This window comes from Ammospiza caudacuta, chromosome 14 (genome assembly GCF_027887145.1).
Source record: "Ammospiza caudacuta isolate bAmmCau1 chromosome 14, bAmmCau1.pri, whole genome shotgun sequence".
In the NCBI taxonomy this organism is placed as follows: Eukaryota; Metazoa; Chordata; class Aves; order Passeriformes; family Passerellidae; genus Ammospiza; species Ammospiza caudacuta.
The window spans coordinates 15811788-15826955 of NC_080606.1; the positions used below are offsets into that span (position 1 = coordinate 15811788).

The window sequence follows — 15168 nt, forward strand, 5'->3', positions numbered from 1 at the left end:
TGTTTCTTTGGGTGAGGGCAAGATAGCACAGTGACAACTGGGGTGTTCCTGTACTTTTGGTACCCCAAAACTTGTATTTTGCAACAGCAGTTTCCCTTTCCATCTGGCAGGATGAGCAGACTGAAGTCAGACAAGGGCTGAGGACTGAGCTGCCCTCACATCTTTTCCAATTGCTTCACTTCAACTTCCAGAAAAAAATGCTCTTGTGTTTGTCACTGAGCTGTTCAATGTCTCATGTTAAAGATCTGAGTACCAGCAGAAATTACAGGGATTTCAGGATGGAGAAGGAAGGAGAAGGGGTGTGAAGGCAAAGGAGAACTGCTTCCATTCCTGCTGCTTCTCCATCATTCCCAGAGGTCAGACTTCATTAAATAAAAATCTCAGAGTGTTTTCCCTGACCATCTGAGGGGTGTCATAGCCTGGAATATTTCAGGCTTATTTAAGATTCCATGTTCACCTACTGCTGCAGACAAGCAATGCTCGAGAGACTAAACACAGCTCTGGAGAGATCAATCACCTGTGAGGAAAAAACCTGTGCACTCCTGACTGACCCAAACTGCTCTGAGAGTTTCTGTACTTGCAGAGTTCCTCACTGATGGCTCCTGCAGCACGAGCACAACAAGCACAGCAGCCCTGCTACAGGTGGCTGCTGTACAAGTACATAAAACACTTTTATTCTTCAAGCTTGTAGCTGGAAGCACTTGGAGGTCACCCAAAGCCAGACACTTTCTCCTGACAGCACAAGGAGGGTTGAGGGGGATGAAAGGAGCACCCTCCCCTCTCAAGCACCATTAGGGTTTGAGCCTAAAATATTAATTTCTGCACTGCACACACTTTGTCTATTGTAACCCTGTATTCCACCAACAGCTTCACACCACAGAATCCCCTGCAAAGGCACCCTGAGGAATCACCCAGGTAGCTCCTTTTCACTCATTTAAAGGGGGCTACAAAAAAAAAAAGTGATTTTCTATGGGAATAAAGCAACATCTACCTGGCAGAGCATTAAGGGTTGCTGGGAAGACAAATGCACTCAGTTCTGACAGGGACAGGGCCAAACCCTGCCAAGTTCATCTCAAGAGAACTCCCTGGAGTACAGCAGGCACAGCACTGCTCTGAGCTGCCCTTGTCAAGGGCTGGGCCTGGGAACAGAGTAAATCAAAATACAGATTCTCAACAGTGTTCCTGTCCCTTAGGGTGGGGGGAAGAAACCAAGACTAACTCCCACCTCAGCCTGGAGGACAGCACAGGAACCTCTGCACTCCAACACACTCAAAGTCAAACTAAGACAAGCAAGTAGGCTGAAGAATTTGTTTACTGAAACTGCTCAGGCATTAAAATTGATCACTTAATTAAATTTAGTCTTAAGTTACACTAACACGAATTTGATTAATTGAACCAGTAAGGAAGCTATAACTAATTGCTAATTAGATACCCCACCAATATATGACAGTAATTGCTTCATCAAAACATGAATCACACAGTCCTGACTTTGAAAAAGCATCTGCTTGGATGTTCAACTACTCCAATAATCATTTAGCTCAGGTTTAATCTATTTTTAAACTCAAGAAGATTTCCCCAAGTTTAAGGATTTTCATCTCTGTGCTGATGGATAAATTAGCTAAACATGGGCAATAAATTAACATAAACTGGCTACAAAAAATGAAATGTCATCCTGTACAAGCCTAAAAGGATTCAAGCACCTTAGGAAGTCTCTAATACCCAGAAATGTCACCTCAGGGGCTCACAGGGTGTGAGCTCACAGCAATAAGGGAATTAACAGCTTCCTGCTCAGCTTTCCCAAGGTTTAAAACTCTGGAATGACAAGGGATATGACAGAAGCTCCCTCCATCCACACTCCAAATCCAAAGAGCAGGGTGTCAGACAGGCATGGAGGTCAGCTGGGGTACAGATGAATTCCTCACTTATCAGAAAACCAGGTGTGTTGTTACAACAGGGGGAAGTAAAAAATACCCCAAAACAAAATTCCAGAGATCTTATTTTGATCCATAAAACACCACACAAGCAGGTAAAATATCATCTACCATGAACTGTTCTAGCTCTTCAAAAAGTCTCAGTTCCTACCCCATAAAACCCCCAAAAAAGTTATTCTTAATTTCACTTAAAAAAAATTAAAATAGATGAAATCAATCTCTCTGATGCTTTTTCAAGAGTGAAATAAAGCACCATGAGCACACAGCTGATAGAGGTATCAGTAATGGATTTCCCTTCCTGAAACTTTATAAAATGCCTTTAACTCAATTGTAAGCACTTTCACCAACCCTTTACTGGACTGATCTGCACATTTACAGCTTTTCCTCTCCTGTGAAACTGGGGTGGCAAAACTATACAGCATTTCAGGAATCCTATAACCAAGTTATAAAAGTAACAGCAAACACTGAGAGACTGAGAGTAAAGGAGAGAAAGGCACATTTGACATGCATCTACTCCCCAGAATTTACCCTCTGTCCATCAAACCTCTGCTTTACCCAGAGCAGTAATAACTCAGGTGAAAAGTGGCACTGACTTGGACTTAGAAGTTTTCCTTCAAATGTCACATGAGATAGGAACAAGTCCAGAAAAAAGGAAAAGAAAATCTAAAAAAATCTAAAAAAAACCATGATTCACAAAGTCTCATTCTCTACCCTGGTGAGCAAAGCGCAGGGAAAGCTGATATGCTGTCGACATGGTTTATTTTCAGGAGAAAATAAAAAGGCAATAACAGGCAAGTGCATGCAGGTGACACACACAGAATCACATTCTGTCAGCCTTAAAAGACTTTTACCTCAGTGTCTCCAGGCTATGTCATGCCAGATGGTGTAAAAATCCATGAAAAATACCAATTTGGATGTTTCCTGCAAGTATCTCTCCCCTTGTAATACCAAAAACTAAAAAAATGTGTCAAGTGCTGCAGTTTCTTCTAAACATCTTTTAGTTCTTCAATGATCTGCATTTAATTTCCCCTCAGTATCACTAAAGGGATTTTAGTACAGGAAAAGAATAAAGGGATTGAATGTAAAACTGATTATTTGAATTAGATGCTGTGGGAAAGGAAGCTGAGTTAACTCCATCACAGGGGATCCTAATCCCTGACAGAACACAGAGGCTGCCACCTGCACAGGGGGTACAGGATTCTAGGCTGACATCAATGGGGTGAGCAAATGCACAAATGTCAGCCTGAAACCACGTCCTGTGCCACGCGTGATGTGTTCTTGTGCCACGTGTGATGTGTGCCCACAGGACAACACCCAGGGAATGGCCATGGCATGTGCTGGAAAGCCAGGGCAGCACAACCAGCAGCTCATGGGTATGACCCTCTTGCAGCCAAAATTTAGCCTGGAATCCATGAAATCCTCACTGATCTTCACCATATGGCTACCAGGGGTTCATTTAGACAGGCAGAAGTGCTACCACACTGCAGTGCTGCCTGCACTGGGTTTGAGGAGGAATTATCTCTACTGGAAGGCATAAAAGGAGCACAGCCTGCAGAAAGGTGCCAGCAGCTCTGAAACAGCATTTATGTACAACCTCAGCTCTGAGGTTTGAAGACAGAGAGAAACTGATGGATTACCTGGTAATTATTTTGGTTTTGTGACAGCCTCAGTTGACTTGAAGATGTAAAATGAGGAGAAAAGGTACTTCTGGCTGCGTTGGCAGGGTTATAAATCGTGCTGGGTGCGGTGTGCAATGAGGTCCGTGCAGGCAGGTGGAACTCTCTGCTGTGGTACAGGAGATTGTCGGGCCCGTCGCGGGCAGGGCCCAGCTGCGCCCCGCAGCCCCCGCTGCGGCCCGGCCCGGCCGCGCTTTGGTTGTCCCCGCTAAGGCCGGAGCCGCTGCCCTCACAGTAGCGGGAGTAGCTCTGGATCTGCGCCCCCATGGAGGCCAGCTCCTCCTCGCGGGCGTACTCGTCCTCCACGTCGCCGGTCTCCATGGCGATGGACAGGCAGCTGCCCTCCAGCGAGGCCGCTTTCTGTGCCGCGCTGCCCGGCACCAGGCGCTGCGGCTGGTCCGTGACGGCCAGCGAGAACACCTCGCGGATCTCCAGGTTCTGGGTGCCGCAGCCCGGCTCCCGGGGGTGAGCCCTGGGCCCCGGGGGAACGTGCGGCGCCAGGGCCGCGGGCTCGGCCTTGTGCAAGCGCTGGCACGCCAAGGGCTCGGCCCTGCAGGGCCGGTGGCAGATCATGGGTTTCTGAGGTAACACCAGCTCCGCCGTCTGCACCGAGGAGCTGCCGTAGCTTTTCTTCGTGTGACTGTAGATGGAGTTTGCGGAATTGAGCACGCTCGTTTGCCTGGATAGAATAATGGTCTTTTCCCCTACCAAGAGGGAAGCGTTTTTACAGTGGGGCACCTGCCGTCCCAGAGGGATGTGCTGCTGCTGGAAGTCCGCGTCGCTCTTGCCCGGGAGCCGTGGGATGGAGGTTTTGTGCAGCTCCGCCACGGAGGTGTTCGTGTGCTTGGCGGCTCCCGGGCGGCCCGAGGAGCCGGCGGGGCTGTAGATCCCGGTCACTATCACATCATTGTTAGAAGAGGTCCAAGAGGATTGCTGGCTTTGGGATCGAGCAATATTCACCACGTTTCTCACGGCTGCCTCCGGGGGCACGGAGGGAGTGGCGGGGGCAGTGCTCGGGGGGGTGCCCCCAGATTCCACGGCGATCTTGCTGCTCATCTTCCGCCGCTTGTTGCCAACCCACGTCTGCAAACGAGACAGCAACGCCAACAAACACAAAACGGGGTGTCAAAGAGGCAGAAAAAAATTAGCAATTCCATTTTTAAGCAGGTCTGATGACATGTTAAGTGTTTGAGTTGAGATGTAAGTTTACAAATATGTAAATCATGTACTGATTATGCAGTGAACATGACAGGGTGGAAATACAGGCCTGAACAATACAGGGTAGAGATCCAGGCTCTCCTCTTTGGGATCCACAACTCATACACAGGACAGGCCCAGCCTCAATTCCAAAACCCCAGCTTCTCAAAAATCCTGATGCCTCCTGTCTTGAAGTGTCAAGATTTATTTAATTGACACCACTGTGACTAATTTCATACAGGAAAAAACCCATCCCTGCCATACACAATTCTACTCCACTAATTTTTTGCAAATTTTACAAAATGTCTAATTTGAGGCACAATTTGTAACATGCAGTAAAATGTCAGTTACTGGTCAGCTTTGCAGTCCCATTCTCCTGACCAATTGTACTTAGGGAATTCATGTGCCTATCATAATCCTATCTGCAAGTGCCAGCTGCAACTCAAGTATCATTTTGCAAAGAACTCGTTACTGACCAAGAGTTTTATAGGATAAAAAGAAAAAAAGGGAAAAGGGGGCATTTAGGAGAAGCAGAAATGATGGGTGTAGAGAAGAGAAAGGTAAGATCGTGCTAAAATGTGACAAATTCAGGACAGACACTGGATCTGTTTCCATTCTGAAGTAAGAAAAAGTTGAAGTGCTGCAAATCAGGGCTCAGGAAGAAAACAAGGAATGATCCTTGATTGCAGGAAGGGAAATGGAGAGGGAAGGGAAACATGAAGATGGAGAGAACTGCAAGGAGAGGGGAGCTGGGCTGCCTCCTCTAGGACACTCAATCAGCACAAATATAGCAAAGCAGCCCTGGCTGCACCATCAGCATCCAGATTCCTGTTACAACTGCCTGCCTGCCCCAGGAGCCTGAACCCCTGCCTGACTTTCACAGCTTCTACCACCTCCAGCTGAGAAAGCAACTTTTAATGTTTCCAGAGTTCTGAGAGAGGGGAATCCAAGTAAGGATTTAGGAGCAGGGTTGTTATTGTCAATGTGCCACTGTTAAATCAGCTAAAAACCAACCTAGACTGGCCCCACTTGCTCCTCCTCAGTGTCACAGCAGCTCCTGGGAGCTCCACTGCCCTTTGTTATTTTTCCATCTAATGCCTCAGGATTTCTATTTCTGCTCCCTCTCGGACAACAGCCATTTTGTTGTCTAGTGTTTCACAAAGGGATTATTATTTTCCTTTCTGTGGAATTCATAGACTCTGGAAGAGCTCCTGTTAGCACTGGGACATTCTTGTTTTATAGGAAAAGAATGTCCCCACTGTGAATAACCACAAAGGATCACAATATTTATGATTGTGATGTGGAATACAAGTGTGACAGAGTGCATCAAAAGAAATATTTCCACAATTGTTTCCCCCAAAATTATTAATTTATAGAAACTTATTTAGCTTAAAAATAGTTTCTTAATAACATGACCTTGCTCTGATATAATGTATCATACAAAGTTTCTATAGGGCAAGCCACCCTATAATTTAATAAATAATAACTTAAAAAATAGTAACTTTGAAAATCCCAAAAAAAGGCAATAAAAATCACTCGTTGTACAATCCAGGCCCCTGCTAAATTCAACAGTCATGTGAAGATATTTCAGTGAAAACAAACTCTAAATAGGCTCTCTGGGTATAAATAAATGTCACACACACGCACTGAAGTCTGATCTACGACAAGGATAAAGTTAGAGACTCCAGACCTCTCTATATTTTATGTAAAGCAATAAATGTGTATGCTTAACAAATCTGGAAGGCCTCAGTACTTACCCTGACCACGCTGAAATCCAGTTTAGTTTCTTGTGCACACTGCAATATGAGCTGAAAGCAATTTTTACTTTGATTTGTCATTCCATTTTCATAGTAACGCTGCAATATCCTTTGTTGTTCTACAGTAAACACAGAGCGCAGATTCATCTGAAAGGAAAAGGAGACACTGAAAGCTGGGTGGGAACTGAGCTGAGCAGGAGGCACAGCTCTCATCTGTGCCTGTGATAACACTGAGGACTGACATGTTTTCTCTACAGAACCTTTTACCAACACTTCCTGACTTTCCAAGAAAGCCTCTTGCAATCAGAGTTGTGTCAAGCTGAACAGTGAACTGGATGTTTGGAACAACAGAGACTGCTTTGCACAAATAAATAAATATTACATGGTATTGCTAAGCCCATGAGGCTCTAGTTTGAAAGAGAAAGTTTCACCCTTAAAAATGTAAATGAAATAAAGGCATTAGGCAAAACAGAGAAACATGAGCAGCTCCAATATTGGCAGGTCTGTTTCCCACTCCTAACAACAAAAACCAGATACAATCTGGTATAAAATGAAGGTGATGGACACGAGTAAAGTTTCCACTGTCTCCAGCAATTCCTGCACTCCACAAGAGCCTGTCCTTCTGCTGTCAGTACTGGCACCTCCAGCTGCAAAGTCACAAGGATCAAGGACCAAAGACCAACTTGGGGGAAAGCCCCCAAGGAGGGGCTTTGGGGATCCCTGGTGCTGCCCACCCAGTTGAACAAACACCCCAGTTTAACAGAGGAGGGACACCCATGTCCCTGGCTGAGAAAGGCTCTCTGCTGTGACACCCCATGAAGACTGGAAATCTGGATGTTTAAGAACATGCAAGGGTTGTTTTCCTGGGATATAACCAATGCTGGCTTCAGGACCTTGGGATGTGTTTCTGCTCCTTGGCTCTGTCCAAAGTGGTGCTCGGCAACAACAGCAGAGGTGAATAATGATGGGTATTCAAAGTTCCAGCAGCAAAAACCCCACTTTAATGTTACAGCCTATTTTTATCCTGTTTTCCAAGTTATCGTGTTTAATTCTAATTGGTTAGGAACTGTCTAATTGGTTAAGAACTTTCTTGCCACTCAATTCATTGGTGCTTGTGTGTGCACAAGCTAAGGCTCTCTCTTTACACAGGTGTTTACATCTTTTCTTTGTGCATTCTCATGGGGCAGGCTTCTTATTTTTCATAGATGCCTTCTTGCAAGAATAGACTGTTATGCAAACTGATTCCCATTCTTATGATTCTTTCTCATGGGAACTTAACAGGCTAGTTGTTAATTCAGCTGAAATAGGAAGGGCTGATTTTACAAGGCCTTTCTTTTATAATGTTTTACCTCTACACAACAGTGCTCAGAAGTCAACCAGGACAAGAGGCCTGGGTTCCTCCCGGGCCAGCAGCAACTCCTCAGGTCAGTTCCCAGCACTGGGTCCCCCTGAGCTTCACTGTGAGGACACAGGAGCTGGCCTGGACAGGACAGCACTTTGATGAACACATTAAACCAGACATTGCTTTGTTATGTGTGAAAATTCATGCCCTGGCTTGGGAAAGGCAAACATTATTGCCAATATTATCAACATTATCAAGCACACAGCAGAATCCTAACAGCAAACTGGAGCTTGATGCTCTTGTTACACAATCTACACAGGCAAAGAGTGCAATCCTCTGGGTAGATATCAGACAAGAAGAGCCTCATCATCACAGATTTCCAAGGCAGGGCCTTTTTTTGTCCCAGACAGGAGGGCAGCAGCTGAGACAATGCAAGTGCCAGGAACAGCCTGCATCCACCATGGTGACTTGGGAAGCAAAAACGTCACCAGCCCCAAGTTATTTTAATGCAGTGCATAAATCACAAGAATACAGAATGAACCAAAGGAGAAGAAACCTGCCAACATCCAGCAGGAAAATAAAGGGGATGAGGGAACCCTTTGTAGCCAAGGAGTTTTGAAAATTCTGAATGGAAAGGAGAGGGATGATCTACCGAATCTTTGCACAAGAGCTGCTCCTAATATAAAGCAAATAAAATTATCAGGGGCTCAAAAGCATAAGCAGACATCCAACTGCTTTCACTTTATTCTCCAAGATGATTATACTATGTAATGGTAATGGATGTTAAGAGTTCAACAGGCCTGTATAAAGAAAAAGATTGATATCTAGAATTTGGAGTAAAATGTTTGTAGGCCAGAGCTTTGACTTCAGAGTTTATTTTCCTCTCTATGTCAACAGGCAATAGAAAAATCAGTAATTACCAATTTGTATAATTTGCCGTTTCTTTGAAATAACAGATAAAATAGAAGATGATTTTTCAATTACATTTTTTACCTCAGTTCTCAACTCTTATTCCCCCTCTCAATCCAGTGCATTATTAAACACAGCACCAGCTGCATTACAAGTCAGGTTTGCCCAAGTTCTGCCTCCCCCCAACATTTATTCAGTCACAGCCAGAGCTGGCCAAAGGAGACTCTTGCTCTGAATAATCTACTCCTTAAAGAAATTTATAGCAAGCAACAGAGGAGACAATTATTAGTCCATTAACAAATCAATAAAGTTCATCATAATCCACTTTCTCATGTTGAGAGCTGCCTTCAGATCTCCCATGTGGATACACAATGACAAGGCCACTGAATGATTTACATCACTCTGAAAGAACACAGAAGAGTTAATTTTGTGATTCTTTTTCCTCCTGCACAATTGGCAGCTCCCAGCTTCCACTCCTGTCTACTCCTGTTTCAGCGCTCCTGTTTTATTTAGTGGAGCTCAGTTCCCACAAATGACCTCATCAGAAACAGTTCTGAAACTTCATCTGTCCAGATCCTGCTGAAGTCACCCCCAAGCTCCAGCATTTCCATACCCAGGCCCACCACACCACGCTCTCCAAACAATTCACCAACTGCACTGGAGACTCTCCAATGGCAAGATGAGTTTTTAAAGCCAGACCTGATGACCTGTGAGGGAAGACCCCTGTCAGGTCCTTGACATGTTTTTTAATTATGTGGATTTCTGTATCCAAGGTCACTTCTGTGTTAAAATGCTTTCACTGTTATTTTTGACATCTGTAATTTAGATAAAGACAGGGTGGAGCATTTTGATTAAATCACTTGAACTTCAGATAAACCCTTGAGCATTGCATGACAGGCTTGGCCCAGCTAAGCTCAGGAGAGGTCATGCTCTGCTTTAATAACTCATTTTTACAGTGCATCTTAATCACTCAGGAACTACACCTGCCAACCAAAGTCCTGGTAAGATTCCTTGGTAGCCTCTGCCTTGAATCCAGTAAAGCAGAACTCAAAGGTTTCCTGCAGAAACCATTAGAAACTGATTTGAATAAACAGATCACAGGATCCTCCAACCACAGAGTTATGAACTGAGTCATAACTGCAGTTCACATTACAACATCTAAACCTTCAAACAAGCAGGTGAGATTTAATAAAGCTTTTCTGTCATGGATATATCAAACCCTCAGTCAAGAGACAGCTCTGTACCACGACCACTGATTTCACACCAGTGTGAAGGACATCTAGCAATATTCTGTCTCTGGCAGGTTCAAAGCTGTCTGATTAATATTATGTCACCTGTAAATGCAGATGGAAATCAGTTCGCTATCAGCAGTTCCTAAGTGCTGATTCTGAGTATCTAAAGCAGTACCCTGTTTAAAAAACCAATTGATAAATGTTTGGGAGCTCCCCTAGAAAACCACAGAGTCCAGAGCCATGCCATTAATCCAGGAAGAGCTGGATTGTCTCTGCACATCCCACCTGCACAGGCAACAAGTTCTGCTCACTGCCTGTGCCTGTGGCACCTGGGAATTCACCTACACTGATAATTCACACAGCTGTGAGAACAGAATGTTACTGTCTCTGAGACAAATTAATGCAGGATATGTTCATCAAAGGATTACACTGATTATTTTTTGGGGAAGTATTACATGTTCAGCATCAGTTTTCATAATTAGAACAAGAAATGAGCTCTTACATTTTCTTTAACACAGGAAGTAACTTGCAAAGTGCTAAATTAACTGAGCATTGAGGCATCAGAATGAAAGGAATGAGCAGGTCATTCACCTCCATCACAGACTATTATCCAAAATAACCTCAGGAACTTCCAAGGGAGTAAACTCCTTTTCCCAATCTGTGCACCTACAGAGCACTCCAGTCTCTTCAGGATTTCTCACCTTTGTCTTGAACCTCAGACTCCAAGTTAGAAATCCACATGGATTTTTATCATAATTTCATTTTGATCTTGACTTGCCAAGCTTAGCAAACAAGCCTGTGAGCTTTTGGGAAGCCAGGTGTCCAGCTGGTTGGCAACACATTGGCACTGAAAAGAGAGTTTGTTACAGAAAAGAACTCTGTGAAATTTAATAAAAATCAGGTAAAGCATTACGCAAACAAGTTCCATGAGTGTAAGTTGAATTTTCACTTTAATAAAAGAGGTGGCAAAGCTGTATTTAAGGATTCAACATCTGCCTGTTCTAATAAAGTAAAGCAGCCTTGGCCAAGTGTGTTGGTGTCTCTGGCAGTGCAGAGAAGAACCCAGGACAGCTGCAAAAGCAGGGTTTCCAAAGTTCCCCTTGCTCCTGCTACTTGTCCCAGGCCAGCCATCACTGGTAACTCTGCACTCCCATAGGCTCACCCCTCAGCCTGCTGTGAACTCAACAATATAAAGATGTTTTCTCACTGCCTTTCTGAACTGAACACTAATTTAAAAATCTGCTGATTGTAAGATCCCTCTGCTGTGTTGTGGTTTGGGAGGTGTAAATGGAGCCCAAGTGCTGTCAGGCACTGGGGACACGGGGAGATCCCAGGCTGTGACTGAAAAGGACAAAGAGGGAACTCCGTGGCCTTCAGTGTGTCCCAAGGACAATTCCATGGACACCCTGTGACCGTCACCAGCTCCCCAGCAGATGGCATGGGGGTTGTTCTTACAGCTGAACTTTTTCAAGCTTCTTTAGTGGCTTGAGCAACTTCTCCCCAGTATTTCCCTTCCCTCCCTTCTCTGGGAATGAGTGGAGAGGGGAGATCGTGCAGAGCTCCAGCATAGCTGGTCCTGAAGCCGCGCTTTGCCTCATGGAACAGGGACTCAGTGCACAATCCAGCCCTTCCAACCCATTTACTGCATCCAACATTCCAAAATCAGCAATCTCTCCAGGGAGACCTGGTAAAGCCAGGTCATTCCTTTTTAGCAACTAATGGAAACAACTCAGTGTCAAGGAGTGCCACCAAAAAAGAACAACTATAAGGAAATGGAGAAAAACAATGTAACCAAATAATTCAGGAGTTACTGAGCTGTTCTGGAATTACTTGAGAGATCTTGGGGGAAAAAATAAAGAAAAAAATAAAGGACGAGCATAAGAAGGAAAAATAATTTTTGCCTACAATGTACAGAACTATGGTCTTAGCCTCCAAAAGTCCCTAAATGTTTGCATTCCTGAATCAAGTAAACATTTACAAGGTAAATCTTTATGCTAATACTAATTATTTGAAAAACAGGAAACAAACCCATGATTATACTCACTTCAAACAGCAAATAGAAACTAGTCTTGGTGTCAAATAAATAATAAATAAATCAACTCAAGAATACAAGCCACCAGGAAGTAACTAAATATAAAAATATTTATGGTACAACACATTCTAAAACTGTCAGGGATTAACACAGAATGATAAAAGGGAACAATCAGTTTCTGAGAGTTTTCTTTTTTAACTTCAGCTCCAAAAATGCATTTTCCTGGGAAAAAAGTCACCTTACAAAGACTATTTCTGTTTTAGTCTCTCCATCTGTAAGAGGTACAAGAAAATTGGCACACTCCAAATGTATGGGTATTTTTTGTTCCCTCCACAGATCTCCAGTGGCAAAAAATAACAAATCTTAGTGCCAATATAAATGTGAGACAAAACTGGAACTATGGTAAGAAAACTACTATAGACATAAATAAAACAAGACTGCAGTAGTGACACTATTCCTCCAGCTTTAGAAACTTGAACTGAAACCATCTCATCCACTTTCCACCTTTGCCAAAAACTCACCGTTTTTTGCACAACCCAAATGGAAAGAAAACAATCAACCAACCAATCCCCCAACTTACACACATCAAGGAACAACCTTTAATAATGTGAATTTGTAGGTTGGTGCCTCTTTCCTACACAGGCCAAACCAGTTACAAGCACTCACTCTGAGGGCAGGGGATGAGGCTGACGCTTGGGTGAGTGTAATGTACACACCAGCTTGTAAAACTGCCTTTAAATATCCGTGACTCGCAGCATAATTGCTTCCCTCTCCTCTAAGTACAGCGTTTGCAGGATTGTATTACAGCCCTGCCTATAAAATGCAGACCTTTATTAGGGACAAATTAGACAGCCCTCAGTAACTTAATAACATAATAACCCATGACCACAACACTGCAGGTTTATGCATCCCATCCTGCTGTATTGATGCAAATGAGACTCCTGACTGCAGCTGGATTAGCCACATGTTTTAAATAAAGTGTGTATGTGTTTGTGAGACCTATGTCAGAAAAAAGGGAAGAAGCAGACTGGAAGAAGACTGCAGCTGGGAGGACACAGCACAGCTTTAGGTGAGTTATGTGTGATGTTATCCACAGAATGAGAAACCCCGGGCTAAGCGGGCAGGGGACAGGGCTGGGACTGCTCAGGCAGGTGAATGCTACACAGGCACTTCTAGGGGTGAGACCTCAGGAACAGCACAGCCAAGGACACATCCTCCTCTTCCTCATCCTCAAACACCTGGGGAACAAAAGCGTGGCAGCACAAGGCCCCTCTCCAACTACCACTGGCTGTGCCTGGCACCACAGCAGGCCAATATCATGGAATCACAGAAGGGTTTGGGTTGGAAGGGACCTTAAAGTTAATCTTCTTCCACACCCCAGCCAACACAGGCACACTGAGCCACTGGGGACACCGGGCACTAAGGACTGAGGCACCCATGACACAAGAGAACACAGTCTTAAGTTTTGGCAAGGTATGTTTAGGTTGGACATTAGGAAGAAATTCTTCATGGAACAGGCGGGAAGACATTGGCAGGGGCTGCCCAGGGAGGTTTGGAGTACCCATCCCTGGTGTCCAAGGAAGGATGGAGGTGGCACTCAGTGACAAGGTGGGCAATGGGCAGAGGTTGGACTCGGTGATCTCAGAGTTCTTTCCCAACCTCAGTGATTCTGGGATTCTGTGATTCCACCAGGGAATGAGGAAATTAGCAATGGCAGGAGCTGTGCCAGGGGAGGTTTAGGATCGACATTATAAACAATTCCTGCACAGAAAGAGTGCTCAGACATTGCAAAGGTCTGCCCACGGAGGTGGCAGAGTCCCCGTCCCTGAAGCGTTTAAGGCAAGGCTGGACATGGCACTGAGTGCCTGCTTCAGCGGGCGATGTGCTGGGGATGCCGGGGTGTTTCCCAGGCCGTGTGCCCGCGGTGTTTCTGTCACTGCCATGTCCCTGTGCCCGCGGTGTTTCTGTCCCTGCACTGTCCCTCTGCCCGTGGTGTTTCTGTCACTGCCTATCCCTATGCCCGCGGTGTTTCTGTCCCTGCCGTGCCCCTGTGCCCGCGGTGTTTCCATCACTGGCACGTTTCTGTGCCCGCGGTGTTTCTGTGCCTGAGGCACCCGCTGCTGAGGGGCCGCTGCCAGGCCCGGCGCGCACGCGTAGAGCGGTCCCGGCCAGCGCAGGCGCGCGGGTGCCCCCCTGGCGCGCGCTGAGCGGCTGCGCGCGCACGCGCAGTTCCTGCGGCGGCTCCCGGCGCGTGCCCGGCGCTGCCCCCCCCGCTCGGGGCCGCGCCGGGGGGGGGGCGGGAGGTGCAGCAGCGCCTGCGCGCGCCGGGCGGGTCCGCGCGCGCGAGCCCGTGCGGGCCTCCCCCCACCCCCACCGCCGGGCCCGGAGAAGGGGGGGCCATCGCCGGCATCATCATCACCATCATCATCATCATCACCATCATCATCCTCCTCCTCCTCCCCTCCCGCCGCGCCCCTCCGCTCGGGGCCCCGCCGCGCTCTCCCCCCGGGAGGACTCCCCCGCGCTTACCGTGTAGCGCGGGGCCGGCGCGGGGGCTCCGGACTCGGCCGGGCTCGGCTGGGTCGGTCCCGGCGTCACACAATGAAATCAGCGGCCCCGATCATTAATTCTCATCATGATCGTGACGTGCGCGCAGACAGCGGCCAATGGCGCGCTGCGATCAGCGCGGCCCGGACGGCGCCCGCCCCCGCCGCCCGCCGGGGGGGCGCGCATGGGAGCGCCGGCACCGTGAGGGGACGGGGCGGCCGCAGGGCCGGCCCCGCTGCGGCCCCGGAGCCCCGCACCGCCCCCGGACCCCGCACCGCCCCCGCGCCGCGGGCCCGGCCCGCAGCACCCTGCGAGTGCTCCTGTACAGCCATCCCTGAGAGCTGGGGCCAGAGACGGGGAAGGAGCCCGCGATCCGTGTACATGTCCCCAGAGGGTGGTGCCGGCTCTGCCCAGCGACAGCACAAGGGGCAGTGCCCATAAACTACAACGCGAGAAGTTCCAGTTCAACACCAGGAAAAACTTCCTTCCATGAGGGTGGCAGAGCCCTGGGAGGGTGTGGAGTCTCTGGAGACATCCCAAACCCA

General features: G+C 46.8%; 1 protein-coding gene across 1 annotated transcript in view; it reads right to left on the reverse strand.

Annotated features, from left to right (window-relative positions):
• HDX (highly divergent homeobox) overlaps window positions 1-14772 on the reverse strand; it is a 33750-nt gene extending 18978 nt beyond the window's left edge. Inside the window, exons 1-4 of the mRNA XM_058814251.1 lie at window positions 14606-14772; window positions 10746-10891; window positions 6562-6708; window positions 3569-4690 (exon numbers count right to left, since the gene is read on the reverse strand). Coding sequence (XP_058670234.1) covers window positions 3569-4690; window positions 6562-6708 — 1269 coding nt within the window. The 5' untranslated portion in view covers window positions 10746-10891; window positions 14606-14772. The remainder of the gene's footprint in view (window positions 1-3568; window positions 4691-6561; window positions 6709-10745; window positions 10892-14605) is intronic.
• Between the last annotated feature and the right edge of the window lie 396 nt (window positions 14773-15168).